The sequence below is a fragment of the Artibeus jamaicensis genome, unplaced genomic scaffold, assembly GCF_021234435.1.
Source record: "Artibeus jamaicensis isolate MK-2021 breed Jamaican fruit bat unplaced genomic scaffold, CSHL_Jam_final contig_729, whole genome shotgun sequence".
Taxonomy (NCBI): Eukaryota; Metazoa; Chordata; class Mammalia; order Chiroptera; family Phyllostomidae; genus Artibeus; species Artibeus jamaicensis.
In genome coordinates, this window is record NW_026521939.1 from 260,811 (window position 1) to 275,626 (window position 14,816).

Here is a 14,816-nt window from a genome sequence, read left to right on the forward strand (position 1 = left end):
GCATTTGAAACTAAAGAGTGAATTTAAGGAAGATTACAGGGAGGTGGGAGAAGCAAGGCTCTCTTGCTTCTCATGTGCTCTCTTTAGGATGGTTACAGTTTAATTCAAAGGTATGTGAACTAATCTAAATGCATAGAAACAATGAACCCGGCTTGCTTAAAACAAAGATTAAGTCTTTTACTAAAAGCTTGTTAGCATGGGGCATGACTATCCACCATGACCTGCCCAGTTAGGAAAGTAACCTCATACTTCTGTCCACATAGTTAAACCAAAGCAAAACAAAGAACTTCTTCCCAGTAACTAACTCTCAGCATTTACTAACTCTCAGTTCACCTGACTAGACTCCTCTAGCCTCTGATGCTTTCTGGAGCACCCTCCACAATGCCGCAGTTCAGGACCCAGCCCTCACTCCAAGTTGCCAACGGGTCAAGTCATCAAACTTACCACACTTGGGGTGTTGGCACCTGTGGATAACCTGAAATTGTGCAGGTTCTGGGCCTTGCAGCAGGCAGAGTGCTTTTCCTTCTAATCACTCTCTTAATACAATTAACTCTTACTCCTCAAAAACAGACTTGAGGAAAAGAAAGTGAACTAATATATAACTCTACCCAGTCAGAACTACTTTTAGCATTTTGATGAATTTCCTTTTAGTCTTTTATAGACAAATGTGTTTTAAAAATATGCTCCTGGGATACTGGAGGCATTTATTTCTTCAGAAGATAATTTTTCACTTTCATTATTGAGCACTTTCTGCTGGCATCAAACAGCCTTAACAAAATATTTATTACTGATAAACTCCCTCCGGGGGAGTCTATAGCCCACATTTAAGCAGTCCCTCTGGACACTTGGATAGTTTACTTTTTTTTTTCTTAAACAGCAGAAATTGGTCTCTCACTTGTAAAGGCTGGATGTTTAAGATCAAGATAGTCAGCAGGGTTGGTATCTCCTGAGACCTGACTCCTTGTCTTGCAGATGGCCACATTCTTGCTGTGTCCTCACATGGCCTTTCTTGTGTGCATGTTAGTTTACCATTTTTGACCAACACAAAGGAACTGTTCAGTCGGATTTTCCCAACCGCCCCATCTCGGGTCAGGGGTACACAGGCTTGGGGACCAGAAGGGGTCAGGGAGGATTTCCCCCACTAGAGAGCAGAGATCTAGGGAGCGCACAAGCCCGGCTCTATGACGTCATGCCTAGGCTCCACCCACCAGGCGGAGCCAATCGCGGCTCGGGAGGGGCCTCCAGAGGGGCGCGCCTGCGTGGGCCCTGGGCCGGGCCGGCGCGATGGACCCAGTCCATCCCAGCGCCCCAACTCAGGCCCCTCATCTGCCGCCGCCGCCGCCGCCAGTGGTGAGGCCCAGGGTGAATTCGGAAGAGGAGCTCTACGACTGCCTCGATTACTACTACCTGCGCGACTTCCCAGCTAGTGGGGCCGGGCACAGCAAGGGTCGGACGCGGCGCGAGCGGGAACTGCGCACCAATTGGCCGGTGCCTGGTGGCCACGAGCGCAAAATCACACAGAAACTCCTCAACGGCCAGCGCAAGCGTCGCCAGCGCAAGTTACTGCCCCGACCGCGGACTCGCCTCGCCTGTGCGTACCGGCCGCAACCGAGCAGGGTCCAGGGAAGCCCCGTGAGCGCCGTGGACCACGTCCGTGGGTTCCCCTACGACTCGACCCGGGCAGTCCCCCCTTTCGGAGGCGTCCCGCGTTAGCGAGTCTTAGGTGTCCCCCTTTAGCCCTCAGGTTATCTTCCGCCTGCAGGTGGACTGGTGGAAGGTGTTAGGAACGTAGAAAACATCTTTTAAAAAAATTAAGAAAGGGATTTACTTCCAGTGTTGATGCTCGGGCTAAAGAAAATAATTGATTTTTGTTTTTTGTCTGATTTTCTGCAGGATACCGAAAGACCTGATAAAAGTATTTTCTCTGACTCCAGCTGTAACTCTGGTCCCAAGGGGGAGAGAGAATCCGTGTTGGTCAACAGATTTGTTTCCGACATCGGTTAAGTTTAGTGCTTCAGTATCTTTTCCTTACTGGTTGTTAATTAAGTGACATCCAAATGGGTATGCCTTTTTAGGGTTTTTAATTAAAAGAGCAGAAGCAAAAGTGGCATTTTAACTCTGGGGGCGGGGGCTGGTTGCTATGGTAACTCATTTCACGTCTAAAAATATTTGTGTTTTGTGTAAAGAAAAAAGATCACAAAGATGAATGGTGGGAGGAAAACAAAGATAGGAATTTGTACAAGATTTCAATACGTGTCAAAGGCTACTGTGCAGGTTTAATATTTGTTTTCCAAGGAAAGGAGTATTTTCAATTGCTAGGTTCTCTGCACTGCAGATCCCACAACAATCCTTTGAGGTAGATGCTGTTATTTCCATTTTATTTTACAGAGAAATCTTTTTAAAAAGATTTTATTTGTTTATTTATTTTAGAGAGGGGAAGGGAGAAAGGGAAACATCAATGTGTGGTTGCCTCTCTGGCACCCTAGGTGTGTGCCCTGACTGGGAATCAAACCAGTGACCCTTTGGTTGGCAGGCTGGTGCTCAATCCACTGAGCCACATCAGCCAGGGCTATAGAGAGGATTCTTGAGGCTTGGAAGTTCTCACAGCTTCCCAGAGATCACCCAGCTGGTTAGAAAGAAGATGGGTATAACATACTTTTGCATCACAGTTTTCCTCAACTGCATACAATATTCTGTGGTTCAGAACCACCCACAAACTCCATGTCCAAGGATAAGAGTTGAGTTTTAGTTTTAAAAGTATGCAGAATATGGCAAGGTAGCTTTCTTTTTATCTTCAGTCTGCATTCAGACAGGCCTCTACATCCAGTTTTGAGTCCTTGGTGAGGACAGAATGGTGTGGACTGGCAGGAGCAACCTTAATATTAATCCTAGCTATGACTGACCACCGCACTGGTGGTCAGCAAACTTCTGAGTGGCAACTACTTTTAAGTTCCACCAAGCTTCAGGTTTCTCATTTGTAAAATGGGAGTAATATTGGATTACCTTGCCAAACTGGATGATAGATAAATTTATGAAACATCCGACAGAGTTAAAGGCCTGACATATAATAGGTGCATAATAAGTGGTGATTATTTTTAAGTTTACAGAACACAATTCCTCCTCCTCTCTCTCTGGGCGCAGTCTTACATTATTTCACTAACTACATTAATTCTTTTTTAAAATATTTCATTTATTTATCTTTTAGAGGGGAAGGGAAGGAGAGAGGGAAGATGGTTGCTTCTTGTGAGTCCCCTGCCGGGAACTGGCGTGCAACCCAGGCATGTGCCCCGACTGGGAATCGAACCGCGATTGTGTGGTTCGCAGGCCTGCGCTCAATCCACTGAGCTACACCAGCCAGGGCTACATTAATTCTTTTTTTAATGATTTTATTTATTTATCTTTAGAGGGGAAAGGAAGGAGAGAGGGAGAGAAATATCAATGTATGGTTGCCTCTCGTGCATCCCCAGCTGGGAACTGGTCTGCAACCCAAGCATGTGCCCTGACTGAGAATCAAACCTCGATCCTTTGGTTCGCAGGCCTGTGCTCAATCCACTGAGCTACACCAGCTAGGGCTACATTAATTCTTTTAAAACATCTCCAGCATCAGGCAGTACAGTATGGTAGGGGTCCTGGCTTTGGAGTAAACTACTGAAGGGCAAGGTGCTTAAACTTGGATCTACCTGAAGAGTGTTTTAATCATATAAAACCATCAACTTAACAGGATAAAAAGCCTAGATTTCTCACATTGTGCTGAATTTCTTAAAATTTGACCCACAATTCCACAATTTCCAAAAACACTGACTCTTGACAAATCTGTCCTCACCATAATTCTGTTGTTTTTTTTTTCATTTGAGTCTGTATTGTCCTATTTAGCATGCCCTTCCCCTTTTACAATTTTAATCCTGAAACTAATTTCACCTATATTTATTTAAATGGCACTTTTTTCCTGAAGCCTTCACCACATTGAAAGGCCATTCCTTTCTAATTCTATAGTACTTCATGTAAAACACCACTTAACTACTTTTTCATATAGTATTTTGAGATGAACAGTTAAAAATACATTCATTCTTTTTGTCTGATATGTGCAAGGCACTGTATATAAGTATGTCTTAGTTATTTTAAAAAAACACCCTACATTTAGAGTGTACTATTTCAAACATCTCAGTTCCTACACAATTCCTACTGTGTAGCATACCCAGACAGACATAAGCCATGTTAAAGCAACTCTAATGTGTTCTAACTATTGGGTTGGCCAAAAAGTCCATTCAGTTTTCTCCCATTTTTCATTTTGTCCAATAACTTTATTGATTTGGGTATTTTTAGTATGTTGGCCACCTCTCCCACGTGGCATGACATTGATTGTTATCAATTTGACACTATCAACTATCACTATCAACTTTGACTGGTCTACCCAACTGTGGAACATCATCCACCCACAAACTTCCACAAGCCACTTCTGACACATTTCAATAAGTCACAACACCTTCTCCATACACTACATAAATCTTTCTTTGCATTTCAGTTGCATTTTTACCTTTTTTGAAATAATAAAGCATAATATGCCAAAATGTTGCTTATTTATTCTATCTTCAATATTAAAATGACTACACAGAAATTCACCAATTTTTTAACATGCATTCTGATATGACAGGTGTCACAATCCAACCTAACAAAATTATTTCAAATGAAGTTAAAAGACAACTGAGTGCTGCTAGAGCCATCTTATGGGGAAAAAAAAAAACTTTTTGACCAGCCCATCCATTTTTCTCATTTTTAGATACTATAATGTTTACAACTTAAATATGGTAACTAGAAATTGTGAGTTAGTTATTTATTGCTCTGTAATAAATTATTCCAAAACCTAGTGGCTTAAAAGAACAATTAACTCAGTTTCTGTGGGACAAGGATTCAAAGTAGCTTAATTGGGTGGGCCTAACTCAGCTGTGAGGTTGCAGTCAAGCTGAGACCAGTCATCAGAAGACTGCTTCCAAGTTCGCTTACTCACATGGCTGTTGGCAGATGGTCTCACTTCCTAGCTACATGAGACTCCATTAGGTTGCTTGTGTGTCCTCACGATGTGACAGCTGGCTTTCCCCAGAGTAAGTGATCTGAGTGAACAAAGGAGGAAGCCGCAATACCTTTTAAGACCTGGTCTCCAAAGTTGTACACCATCACTTTTGCTTTTTTCTATCCACTCAGAGTCACTAAATCCAGCTCACACATAAGGGGAAAGGTGTTGGGGCCCGCTCTGTGTTTTCGGAGATTGTATCCCCGAGGGAGAGCAAGCACTGAAAGGGGCTGGTAAGTCTCCCTGGAAAACCAGGTCATAATGCAGGTGGCAAGCATGACTCGATTCTAACACTGAGGGTCCTGTGGGAATCAGGCCTGAAATGTACATTTTTGTCCTCTGAAGCTGGCTCTATTCAACAGTAAGCCCTGTTAGTATAACCTGGATGACTGAGTTCAAGGCATAAGGAGTGGAACTCCCTACTTCATGATATATGCCTTTACAGCCATCTGGCGCCTGCATGTCTCACAGACACCAACCTGAAAAGATTTCTATTTAATTGTTATCTATAGATAGTGTTAGTTTTTTATGACTATAGCCTGTTGGACACTGATTGATAAACTATGCACCTCTGCTGTATCTCCCTGCAATTCCCAACCCTAATAAAAGCTATGTCAGAGAAGGGCTCGGGCATTCTCCCCTAGAAGGAATAGCCACCCCTTTTGCAGCGGGAGCAACAAGACTGCATCCAGGACGACTCTATTTCCATCAGTGGCAGCCCGGGGGAATCTCATGGGCCAAAGTTCCCCCCAGAAAGGAACAGGCTCCACCTTTTTAAAAAAGATTTTATTTTTAAACAGAGGGGAAGGGAGGGAGAAAAAAACATCAATGTGTGCTTGCTTCTCAAGCACCCACTACTAGAGACCTGGCTCGCAACCCAGGCATGTGCCCTGACTGGGAATCCAACAGGAAACCCTTTGGTTCACAAGCCAGCACTCAATCCACTGAGCCACACCAGCCAGGGCAGGCTCCACCTTTTGAAAGAAATAATAAATTTGTGAATATTTTAAACCACCATGGTATGTTTAATACAGGTATATTCATTGAAGAAAAATTGGAAAATATGGACAAAATGAAGAAATCATTACTCAATTGATAATGTCACTCCTTGGTTGTATATAACACCAGTATTTAAAATATATACCTGGCTGGCGTAGCTCAGTGGATTGAGCGCAGGCCTGTGAACCAGAGTATCGCGGTTCGATTCCCAGTCAGGGCACATGCCTGGGTTGCAGGCCAGTTCCCGACGGGACGCATGAGGCAACCACTCATTGATGTTTCTCTCCCTCTGTTTCTCTTTCCCTTCCCCTCTCTCGAAAAATAAATAAACAAAATATTTTTTAAAAATAAAATAAAATATATAAATTTTCTCAAAATATAAATGTACTATGTATACTATTTTGTAAACTGCTTTCATTTAACATGTTGTGAAGATACCTTCCATGTCAAATATTCTTTCACATTTTAAATGGCTGCATAGCACCTTACATATATGTATAATTTAACTATATTATAGTACACTTAGGTTGTTTACAAGTTTTTCCTATTTTATATATTTTGTTAAATATCCTTATAACAAATTTCTTTTTACATATAACTATTTTTCTTTCTTTTTTTACTGCTGTTTCTTACATTCCTAGACATGAAATTTCTGGAACAGAAATTTCACTATTTTATTTTGTTTTATGGGGGAAGGAATGCATAATTTCAAAAATTCTGTTATCTACTGCTTAATTTGAGTAGAATTTTTGCTGCAATCATCAAGAGTGCATTCGGTCAAATGTCTGTCAAATATCTGTAATAATGTCTGTAAGAATTCTTTGTTCAAGTTATGGTCACCATAAGAGAATTTGTTCAGACTGACTGAAATCACTATGAAATGAGAAGTTACATAAACTTTACTAAACAGTGTACTTCAGCACATCTCTCCAGCAAACTACAAGTGATCCGTAGCAGAATTCTAGCATTTATTTTCAATTTCTGCTTTTTTAAACTAGTTTTAATTAACTTCTGGCATGTTTTTGTTTTTTGCATAGAGGGAATACAGTAATTATCCCCTCTATTCAAAAAGATACAAATCCAAAAGATAGAAAATGTTAACAGTAAAAACTCGACACCCGTGCCACAGATACCCAGTCCTACTGCCTGAAGGCAAGCAGCATTAACAGCTGCAGATATTTTATGCATATGCAATATGGTCTTTTCCATTGTACACAAACTTGTACTATACTTAATCCTGCCCCCTTTTTCCCCCCTGGTAGTTTATCTTGGAAATCATATAAATAGAAAAGCTCTATTATTTTTTATAGCCACATATTGTGTGAATGTGCGATGATTTTTAAGATTTTTATTTTTAGAGCAGGCAAGGGAGGAAGAGAGAAACATCAATGTGTGGTTGCCTCTCACACTCCCCCTGCTGGGAACTTGCCTGCAACCCAGGCATGTGCCTTAGCTGGAAATTGACCCCTTGGTTTGTAGGTCAGCACTCAATCCACTGAGCCACACCAGCCAGGGCTGTGCCATGATTTTTGTAACCAGAAATCTAACGGGATTATTAAGTTGTTTTCAGTTTTCTACTATCATATAATAATCTTGTACAAACATTTAATATTCTCTCTTCAATTTGAAGTAATGCTTAGTCAAGATATTAGAAGTGCCTGTCTGTCTGGATTACCCAAAGTTCTCCCTGTAAGTTCTTGTGCCAGGGCGTCCTTTATTAAGTTCCTTTTCTGTCTCTGCATATGAATTATCCAAAGGCAAGTACAAAGTCTTACCATTTATAAAGCTTTAATTTCTTTACGAAGTACAATGAAAATGAAATAAGCCTTTTTCATGAAAAAGTTTTGCATTTACCCCTTGGTTCCACAAACATCCTGCTATTGCTGGAAAGGTTGTGTCAAACTCCATTGCCTCCAGTAGAAGGGGAAATTTCTGGTGGATACCCAGTAGAAACGGAGGTTCCACCTCAGCTTTCTCTGCTCCTTAAATCCCATCCCAGCTCCAACGACCTTCCCATGAAATGCCACTGGTCAGCTTTTCCCCTACTGCAGAGGCTCTAAAATGTTATTGTTAAAAGCATTTCACACCAACTACTGCTAAAGCACAGACCCTTGGGACCTGTGCAATTGCTGTTCCCTCTGCCTGGAATGCTCTTACCCTTCATAAACACATGACTTGCTTCCCCACTTCAGGGACTCTCTTCAAATATTGCGTCTTCAAAGAATTCAGTCCTCTTCACCATAAATCTCTCTTACCATGCTTTGGCAGGGTAAAAGGGTCACCACCACCTATATAGGTGTTTGCGTCTTCCCTCCCTAAACTAAGCTAGCTGGCACTTGGTAAGAACACCTCTTTATCAGTGAATACTATCCCATTTATGGCCTCAAATTCCAAAACATGAAACAGGGGTGGAAAATGTATAGTATACATAAAATGTAAGGCACTATTACAGTCTGAAGCTAGCTGATACCACAGACAAAAGAAATGCATTCTGTACTGTCGATTCCTGCCTAAAGTTTTCAACTTCCTTCACTTCATATTACGTGCCCCACTGTGCCTCAAGAAATATTATCCAAATCATGCTGAGAAAGGTAAAGTAATTGGCCCAAGGTCCAGTGATAGTTCCGACACAGCTCTGACTCTCAAGGCTGGATATGACGTACCACGTTGCTAAAATGTTTGAAGGATACAGCAACGGTCCTAATGCTAGAAACAAACCTGCAAGCCCTTCTGACTCAAGATACGCTGGGACAGAGGGTTAACCCGGCAGTCACAGACACTTCCGGTTTTCTAAAGAGTCCTGGCGTCCAGCTCCTGACGCCAACCGCGCGCGACGAGACGCCGACGCCGACGCGTCGTGGCGTTCTTCCAGTGACCTTCAGGGCTTCGGAGACGTCGGCGAGCGGAAGGGCTCTGCCTGTTTAATGATTGGTCGAGCGCGGATAGCCTGCCTCCTGTTTTCCGCTCTCCTTTTCCAGAAGGCGTCGGGATCTTCTCGGAGTTTCGCAGTTACAGAGGAAAAGCCGTAGCGCAGTAGCGATGCCTCGTGGAAGCCGGAGTCGCACTTCCCGCGTGGCCCCTCCGGCCAGGTGAGGCCACTGCGGGGTTTGGGGCCCTGCGCAGGCCGTGACACAGAGGGAGTCAGCGCTAGGCCTCGGCGGGGCCGGGCGGAAGCTAGCGAAGGCTGCGGGCGAGGCCGCTTCTGGGTGGGTTCGACCCCGCCAGCCACAAGCTGACGACTGTAAATAGGCCCAGGCTAGATTTTCCGTTAGTGGCAAATGCTCGTGAATTGTTTAAAATACCTCATAGCTCGTTCTAATTTAAAGCAACGAAGTTGCAAAAAGAAATGGACATTTATAAGTGTAAACAGGCTGAAATATCAGAAACAAAATAATGTAGAAGAAAGGTAATATAACCGGGAAAGAAGATCGGATTTCAATTAAATGAATAATCTTCAAGCATCTATCTTAAGCAGTGAGCGATTTAGGATCTCAGCCTAATTGGGGACGCGATCATTAAGGCCCTCGACGTTTACATGTTTTTTTAGTTAATAACGTAGCTGAAATACGTACTGCCAATGACACCTCATGGTGGTAACACTAGAGATTGATGTTATTCCTACTTCACAGAAATTAGGAAACAGGAGACTCTGGATAAAGGACTTGTCCAAGGTCATACCTCCAGTAAGTAGGCAAGCCAGGTCTCAGACCCAGGTTTTCCAGGACATTTCTGGACTAATTCAGGACATTTGTCACAGTGCCATCTTGCTTCACTGGATTTCAGTCTTACGGCGTGCTTAGGAGTGTAGGGGAGCGGTTCACTTAGGAAAAGAAACTTGAAGGCACCAGTAACCACATTTTTATGAAGTGAAGTCAAACTTTTGACCTGGCCTTATCTGGGGGAAGAACACCCAAGGAAACAATTTAAAAATGGGTAGAGAGAGTATAATATATGTGAAGATTTTTAAAGCAGTCTGGGACATATAAGTGAAATTGTCGAAAGTGTCCAAACGTCCTACAGGTGAGAAATAGTTGAAATTAACTTTGTATGACAGTTCAGGCAAGTCACTTCCAGTCAGTGGGCTTCAGTGTTCTAGTCGGAATTAAACTAGATTATTCCTCCAGATGACTATTGGACGGTCCATTCAGATGTTAGCAGGGAGACCCCCCCTTGACTATCCTTAAATTACAACATCCCACAAAAGGCTCTTTCTCTCTTGATACATTTTTTTTTCCTAACACGTGATGAATTCTGCGAGGATATTTTAAACCCGTAATATTTTGTAACTTTTATGAAGTATTGAAATAACTTACTGAAAGATACTGTAGGCTCTGTGACTAAATGGTTGCCAAAAAGCAGAAACAAAATAGTTTATACTTGGTGATTACAACCTTAACCAAAGGTTAAAGAGAAAAAATGTGATGAAATAATGTAGGTAATTGTGTCCTATGAAGTTTTCTTGTAAGTGGATATAGTATTTATGTTTAATCATTTAAAATGAAAATCTGACACTTATTTTAATGTACAAATTTTTTCTAAGTTGACAATTTCCAAACCTGGTTGGAAGTGGAAACTGCATTTTATTTTATTTTTTTTTACAGCCGGGCACCTCAGATGAGAGCTGCGCCCAGGCCAGCTCCAGCAGCTCAGCCACCAGCACCGGCTCCACCATCTGCTGTGGGCTCTCCTGCTGCTGCCCCCAGGCAGCCAGGTCTCATGGCCCAGATGGCAACCACGGCAGCTGGTGTGGCTGTGGGCTCTGCTGTCGGCCACACCATAGGTCATGCCATAACTGGGGGCCTCAGTGGAGGAAGCAGTGCTGAGACCTCAAGGCCTGACATCACTTACCAGGTAAGATTTGGGGCAGTGTTTCCCTTCAGTGGTATAATTTATGAGAAAACCTAATTAAAGTTTCTTATATGTAAGAACTGTCTATCTACAATGCTAACAAAAAATGTTTTATCAAAAGCCACATTTGGCAGCTGAATTAGTGCCTTAGGCCAGCATCATCAAGTACTGTACAAATTGTAATTCTTCCCAAGGAGTAGAATTGTAGTAGTGTGACCTGATTCACTGTAAAGCAGCCATTTTTCCTTATGTTAAATATTTTTGTCTTGGTTACCCTTAACTAATTCAGTCTCAATCTTAGTTAAGAATTTTTTTAAATTGCTTGAATAGCTTTCTGCTCTCTGATCTCTTTTACCTGACATTTGCTACTGCCCCTATTTCCTGAGGTATGTGAATTTTCTCTGAAGAGCATGGGTGTAAACTTTTATTTTCATAACAGTCCCATTTTTTTCTCCATGAAACTTCACTAAACCACTGGTCATTAAATGTTCAAGTAGCCATTTCACTTTATTTGCACCTTTATTCTTGAATCTTTGTGTTTACAATTGGAATTCTGCTAAAGTTCATTTTCTGCCTTGCAAATATTTTACTCTCCATGTTATTAGATGAAAACTTCAGTTTGCCACTAGGTTTAGTTCTGTTTGTTTGCCCAGTTAACATCAAAGACATTGGATGCTACGCTTGTTCAGGTGTAAATCTGATTTCCTTTCCAAACATTCCTGAACGTTCCTGAATGTTATGCCTTTGCAGGAGCCTCAGGGAACTCAGCCAGAATACCAGCAGCAGCAGCAGTTTGGCCCATGCCACTATGAGATGAAACAGTTTTTGGAGTGTGCACAGAACCAGAGTGACCTTAAGCTTTGTGAGGGTTTCAGCGAGGTGCTGAAACAGTGCAGATTTGCAAATGGTAAGTGATCATTCCATGATTTCACTTGGTGTGTGCTTGATTCATTTAGTGGTGGTGCTCCTGGACCTTGTAGAACTTAGGGAACCTGGTTTAATAATTAAACTGACAAATTATGGAAGATTTTGTTTAAATTATTCTAAAAATAAGCTAACTTCTAACTAGGAGCTGGTCCTGAGGTCATTTTTAGTCATTATCTTAATCTTTTACCAGTTATGTTTTGAATCTAATTCTTCTTTAAGAATAGATTAGTGTGTCAGATCTTTCTGTGGTTAACTGCATGTGAGTGATCTAGACTTCAGGCTATGAATACAAAATTCCATTTCACCAGAGTCCCAGGAATGCACATAAAGACTCTAATATTGCCATTCTACATGCCTCATTTGAGAGGAATAAGCTTATTTAGGCTTTCTGTAATATCAACTTGTTGTCATTTAATTTCCTTCTATCAAGCTAAGAATTCACTATCTATTAAAATGCTATTTTTGTTTTCCCACCTTCATTTTGGTAGGGCATAAGGGAGAAGTTACCCCTTTCAGGTGATTGAACTGTGGAAGTAGGAGGAGACTGAGTGGCTGAGTTTGTCAGAATTCTCTGGTGAAGCTACATCCAGCATCAAAGTAGCTAAATGTCTGCTTCAGGATTCTGTCCCCAAAAGCACATGTGCCCTGACTCTCCTCAGTTGTGAATGCAGAGTTGAGGTTTTATTGGTTTCAGGATACCTTCAGTAACTTACAAAAGAAACCTGGGTTTTGGGAAGGGCTTCTGTTAAGACTGTACAGCAAGTGCTGTTCTAATGTACGTTTTTTCGTTTGCAGGATTAGCCTAATCGAGAAGTTCATATTGAAGAAATGGAAAATCATCTCTCATGATCCAAGTTAATTTAGTATAAAGATATAATTTATAGTGAAAGTATAAGAGTACCAGTTAAATCTCTCCTATCATTAATAGTTTCCTTGCCTCAGAATTGCAGTGGAAGAGTGTTCATACTATATGGAAGCTCCCTGAGATGGTATTGAGTTTGGGGCTGGGCAGATGTTTGTGTGGCCTTCTTAAATCAGCTTTTGTGATGTTACTGTTTGTGAATCAATTAGAATAAAGTGAATTTCTTCCCAAATGGTGTCTGATACATGTGAGTTTATAAGTTAGATATGGTATATGCATGCCATGGTATATGTAAGTATTTTGCAGAAGAACTTAATTGTCTCAACATGTATTTAAGTTTATCTAGTTTATAGTCTCTGGATAGTAAATGAGCATCCACCCAGAGGATCTGGTAGAGTTCCCTGAGGAACTTTTGTGGAGAAATAGTTACATAAGGAGTAGTTCACTTGCAAACATGCTGCTTATTAAAAAGTTTCCAGTCACTCTCGGCCTTGGGAGTCAGTGTTCAATAAACTGAGCGGTAACAAACTCTAAAATAATTGCTCTAATCAGGTGAGTGATAGATAAATGGGTTCCCTGTAGCCGGGTCAGCACTACATGTCACTGTTACCCTAGAATATCCAGTTAGCTGGTCCTAGATGAAAACCATTCTATTAATGCAAGCAGTTCCCCTGCGAGTGTTTTTCTAATGTTTGAGGCACATCATTTTTTAAAAAATGAACCAAGCTCCAAACCTCAAGGAACTAAACATTTTATTCACATAGGAGTTGACCTCCAAGTCTAAATCGGGCTTCTGCACTTTTCCAACTTTAAAATGTACTTTCAGAGGTTCTGTTTCCTGATTTTTCTCTCCAAGTCTTAGAAACCTTTACAAGGTGAGTGGGTTGATGTTGGATGAGGAAATTAATCCAGATGCCTCCTGTTCTCAGCTGTGTTCTTAGGGTGCTGTATTCCAGTAAATCATTCAGTTCCCAGAAGGGGCCAAGACTTCCTTGCCCTGAGCACCTGAATGACTACAGTCAGTGTTCCAGCATATTCCCACCTGAGTTCATCAGGAAGCTCCTTTGCCCATTTTCCTGGAGGCTCAGGACTTCTAAGTTCATAGTGTCAATGCCCTTAAGTCTAAGGTGTGACGTTATATAGTGAGTACCCAAATACGGTTACCAGTAAATGTGAGTCAAAGGAAGCTGAATCAATGACACCATTAAAGTGCAAGAGTCTGGCTGGCCTGGCCTCCCTGGTAGGAACCACTGCTCCACCGACAAGGGCGTGAGATAATCCTCTAGGTGCAGTGTCATTTTGCCCTTAGATCAGAAGAGAGTTTCTCACGCACTGAAAAACTAGCATGAGTTCTTACTAGCTTAGAACCAGGAAAAGAAAAGGCACATTGACAGGAAGTAAAAGAGATGGAGGTGTTTTCATCCTTGGAGCCACATGTTCTCAATAAGCTGAAGACCTTTATGCATAAAACTATTATCCTGAAGTCATTATCAATTCCTTTCTGTGTAACAATATAGTGAAATATTTCCTAAATGAAAATGAGATGGTCAGCATGACAAAACACAAAGAGTACTTGAGCCCACGCCTGAGGTCAACCTAGGCCCTCATTTAGTTTTTGATGGTGAACAAGTCACATTCTCCAGAAATTGACTAGTTCCAGAGTTCTGGGGTCCAAGTGAAGTGCTTTGTGAGATGTTAGTCAAATGGGTGTGTATGGGCTCAGCCCCTCCCTTCATTTTGTTAGAATTAAGGGTTTGAAGAAAGGTTGCTTTAGAAATGGGGAGAGCAATAAACAAGTGTCTACTGTGTGCCAGCATGTTTCGTACACTATTTCCAATTCTGTCGGCCTCAAGACTAGAGGCTGATGAGGGCCATCACCCAAATCACCCGTGTGCTTTTCCTAGCACACAGAACTCTCCCCAGGAGATACTGCAGGCTGAAAACAAAATGAGTTAAGGGTGAAATCATGGAGGCAGATCAGAGGTCAACTCCTGAAGGAGACGTTCCCTAACATTTAAGGTCTGCAGTTTGTCGGGCAGCTGCACTGTCCCTGAGCAGATCCTGATGAGCAGGTCTGAACACAGCAGTGGGTGTGCCAGTGTGCTGTTTTCC

At 41.9% G+C, this 14,816-nt stretch overlaps 2 protein-coding genes and 1 long non-coding RNA gene across 3 annotated transcripts in view; 2 read left to right on the forward strand and 1 right to left on the reverse strand.

The window, feature by feature from the left end:
• Positions 1 to 8,889, reverse strand: part of LOC128628420 (uncharacterized) — a 40,159-nt gene extending 31,270 nt beyond the window's left edge. Inside the window, exons 1-2 of the long non-coding RNA XR_008392804.1 lie at positions 8,225 to 8,889; positions 5,006 to 5,108 (exon numbers count right to left, since the gene is read on the reverse strand). This is a non-coding gene — a long non-coding RNA (uncharacterized LOC128628420). The remainder of the gene's footprint in view (positions 1 to 5,005; positions 5,109 to 8,224) is intronic.
• On the forward strand, positions 1,241 to 2,432 carry NUPR2 (nuclear protein 2, transcriptional regulator). Its single transcript, XM_037153122.2, has 2 exons — positions 1,241 to 1,591; positions 1,894 to 2,432. Coding segments are annotated over exons 1-2 (309 nt in total). The 5' UTR covers positions 1,241 to 1,284; the 3' UTR covers positions 1,896 to 2,432.
• A 128-nt stretch (positions 8,890 to 9,017) lies between the features above and the next one.
• On the forward strand, positions 9,018 to 12,936 carry CHCHD2 (coiled-coil-helix-coiled-coil-helix domain containing 2). Its single transcript, XM_037153124.2, has 4 exons — positions 9,018 to 9,156; positions 10,669 to 10,918; positions 11,666 to 11,822; positions 12,638 to 12,936. Exons 1-4 carry the CDS (start codon positions 9,107 to 9,109, stop codon positions 12,646 to 12,648), a joined length of 468 nt encoding a protein of 155 aa, XP_037009019.1. The 5' UTR covers positions 9,018 to 9,106; the 3' UTR covers positions 12,649 to 12,936.
• Positions 12,937 to 14,816: the final 1,880 nt, after the last annotated feature.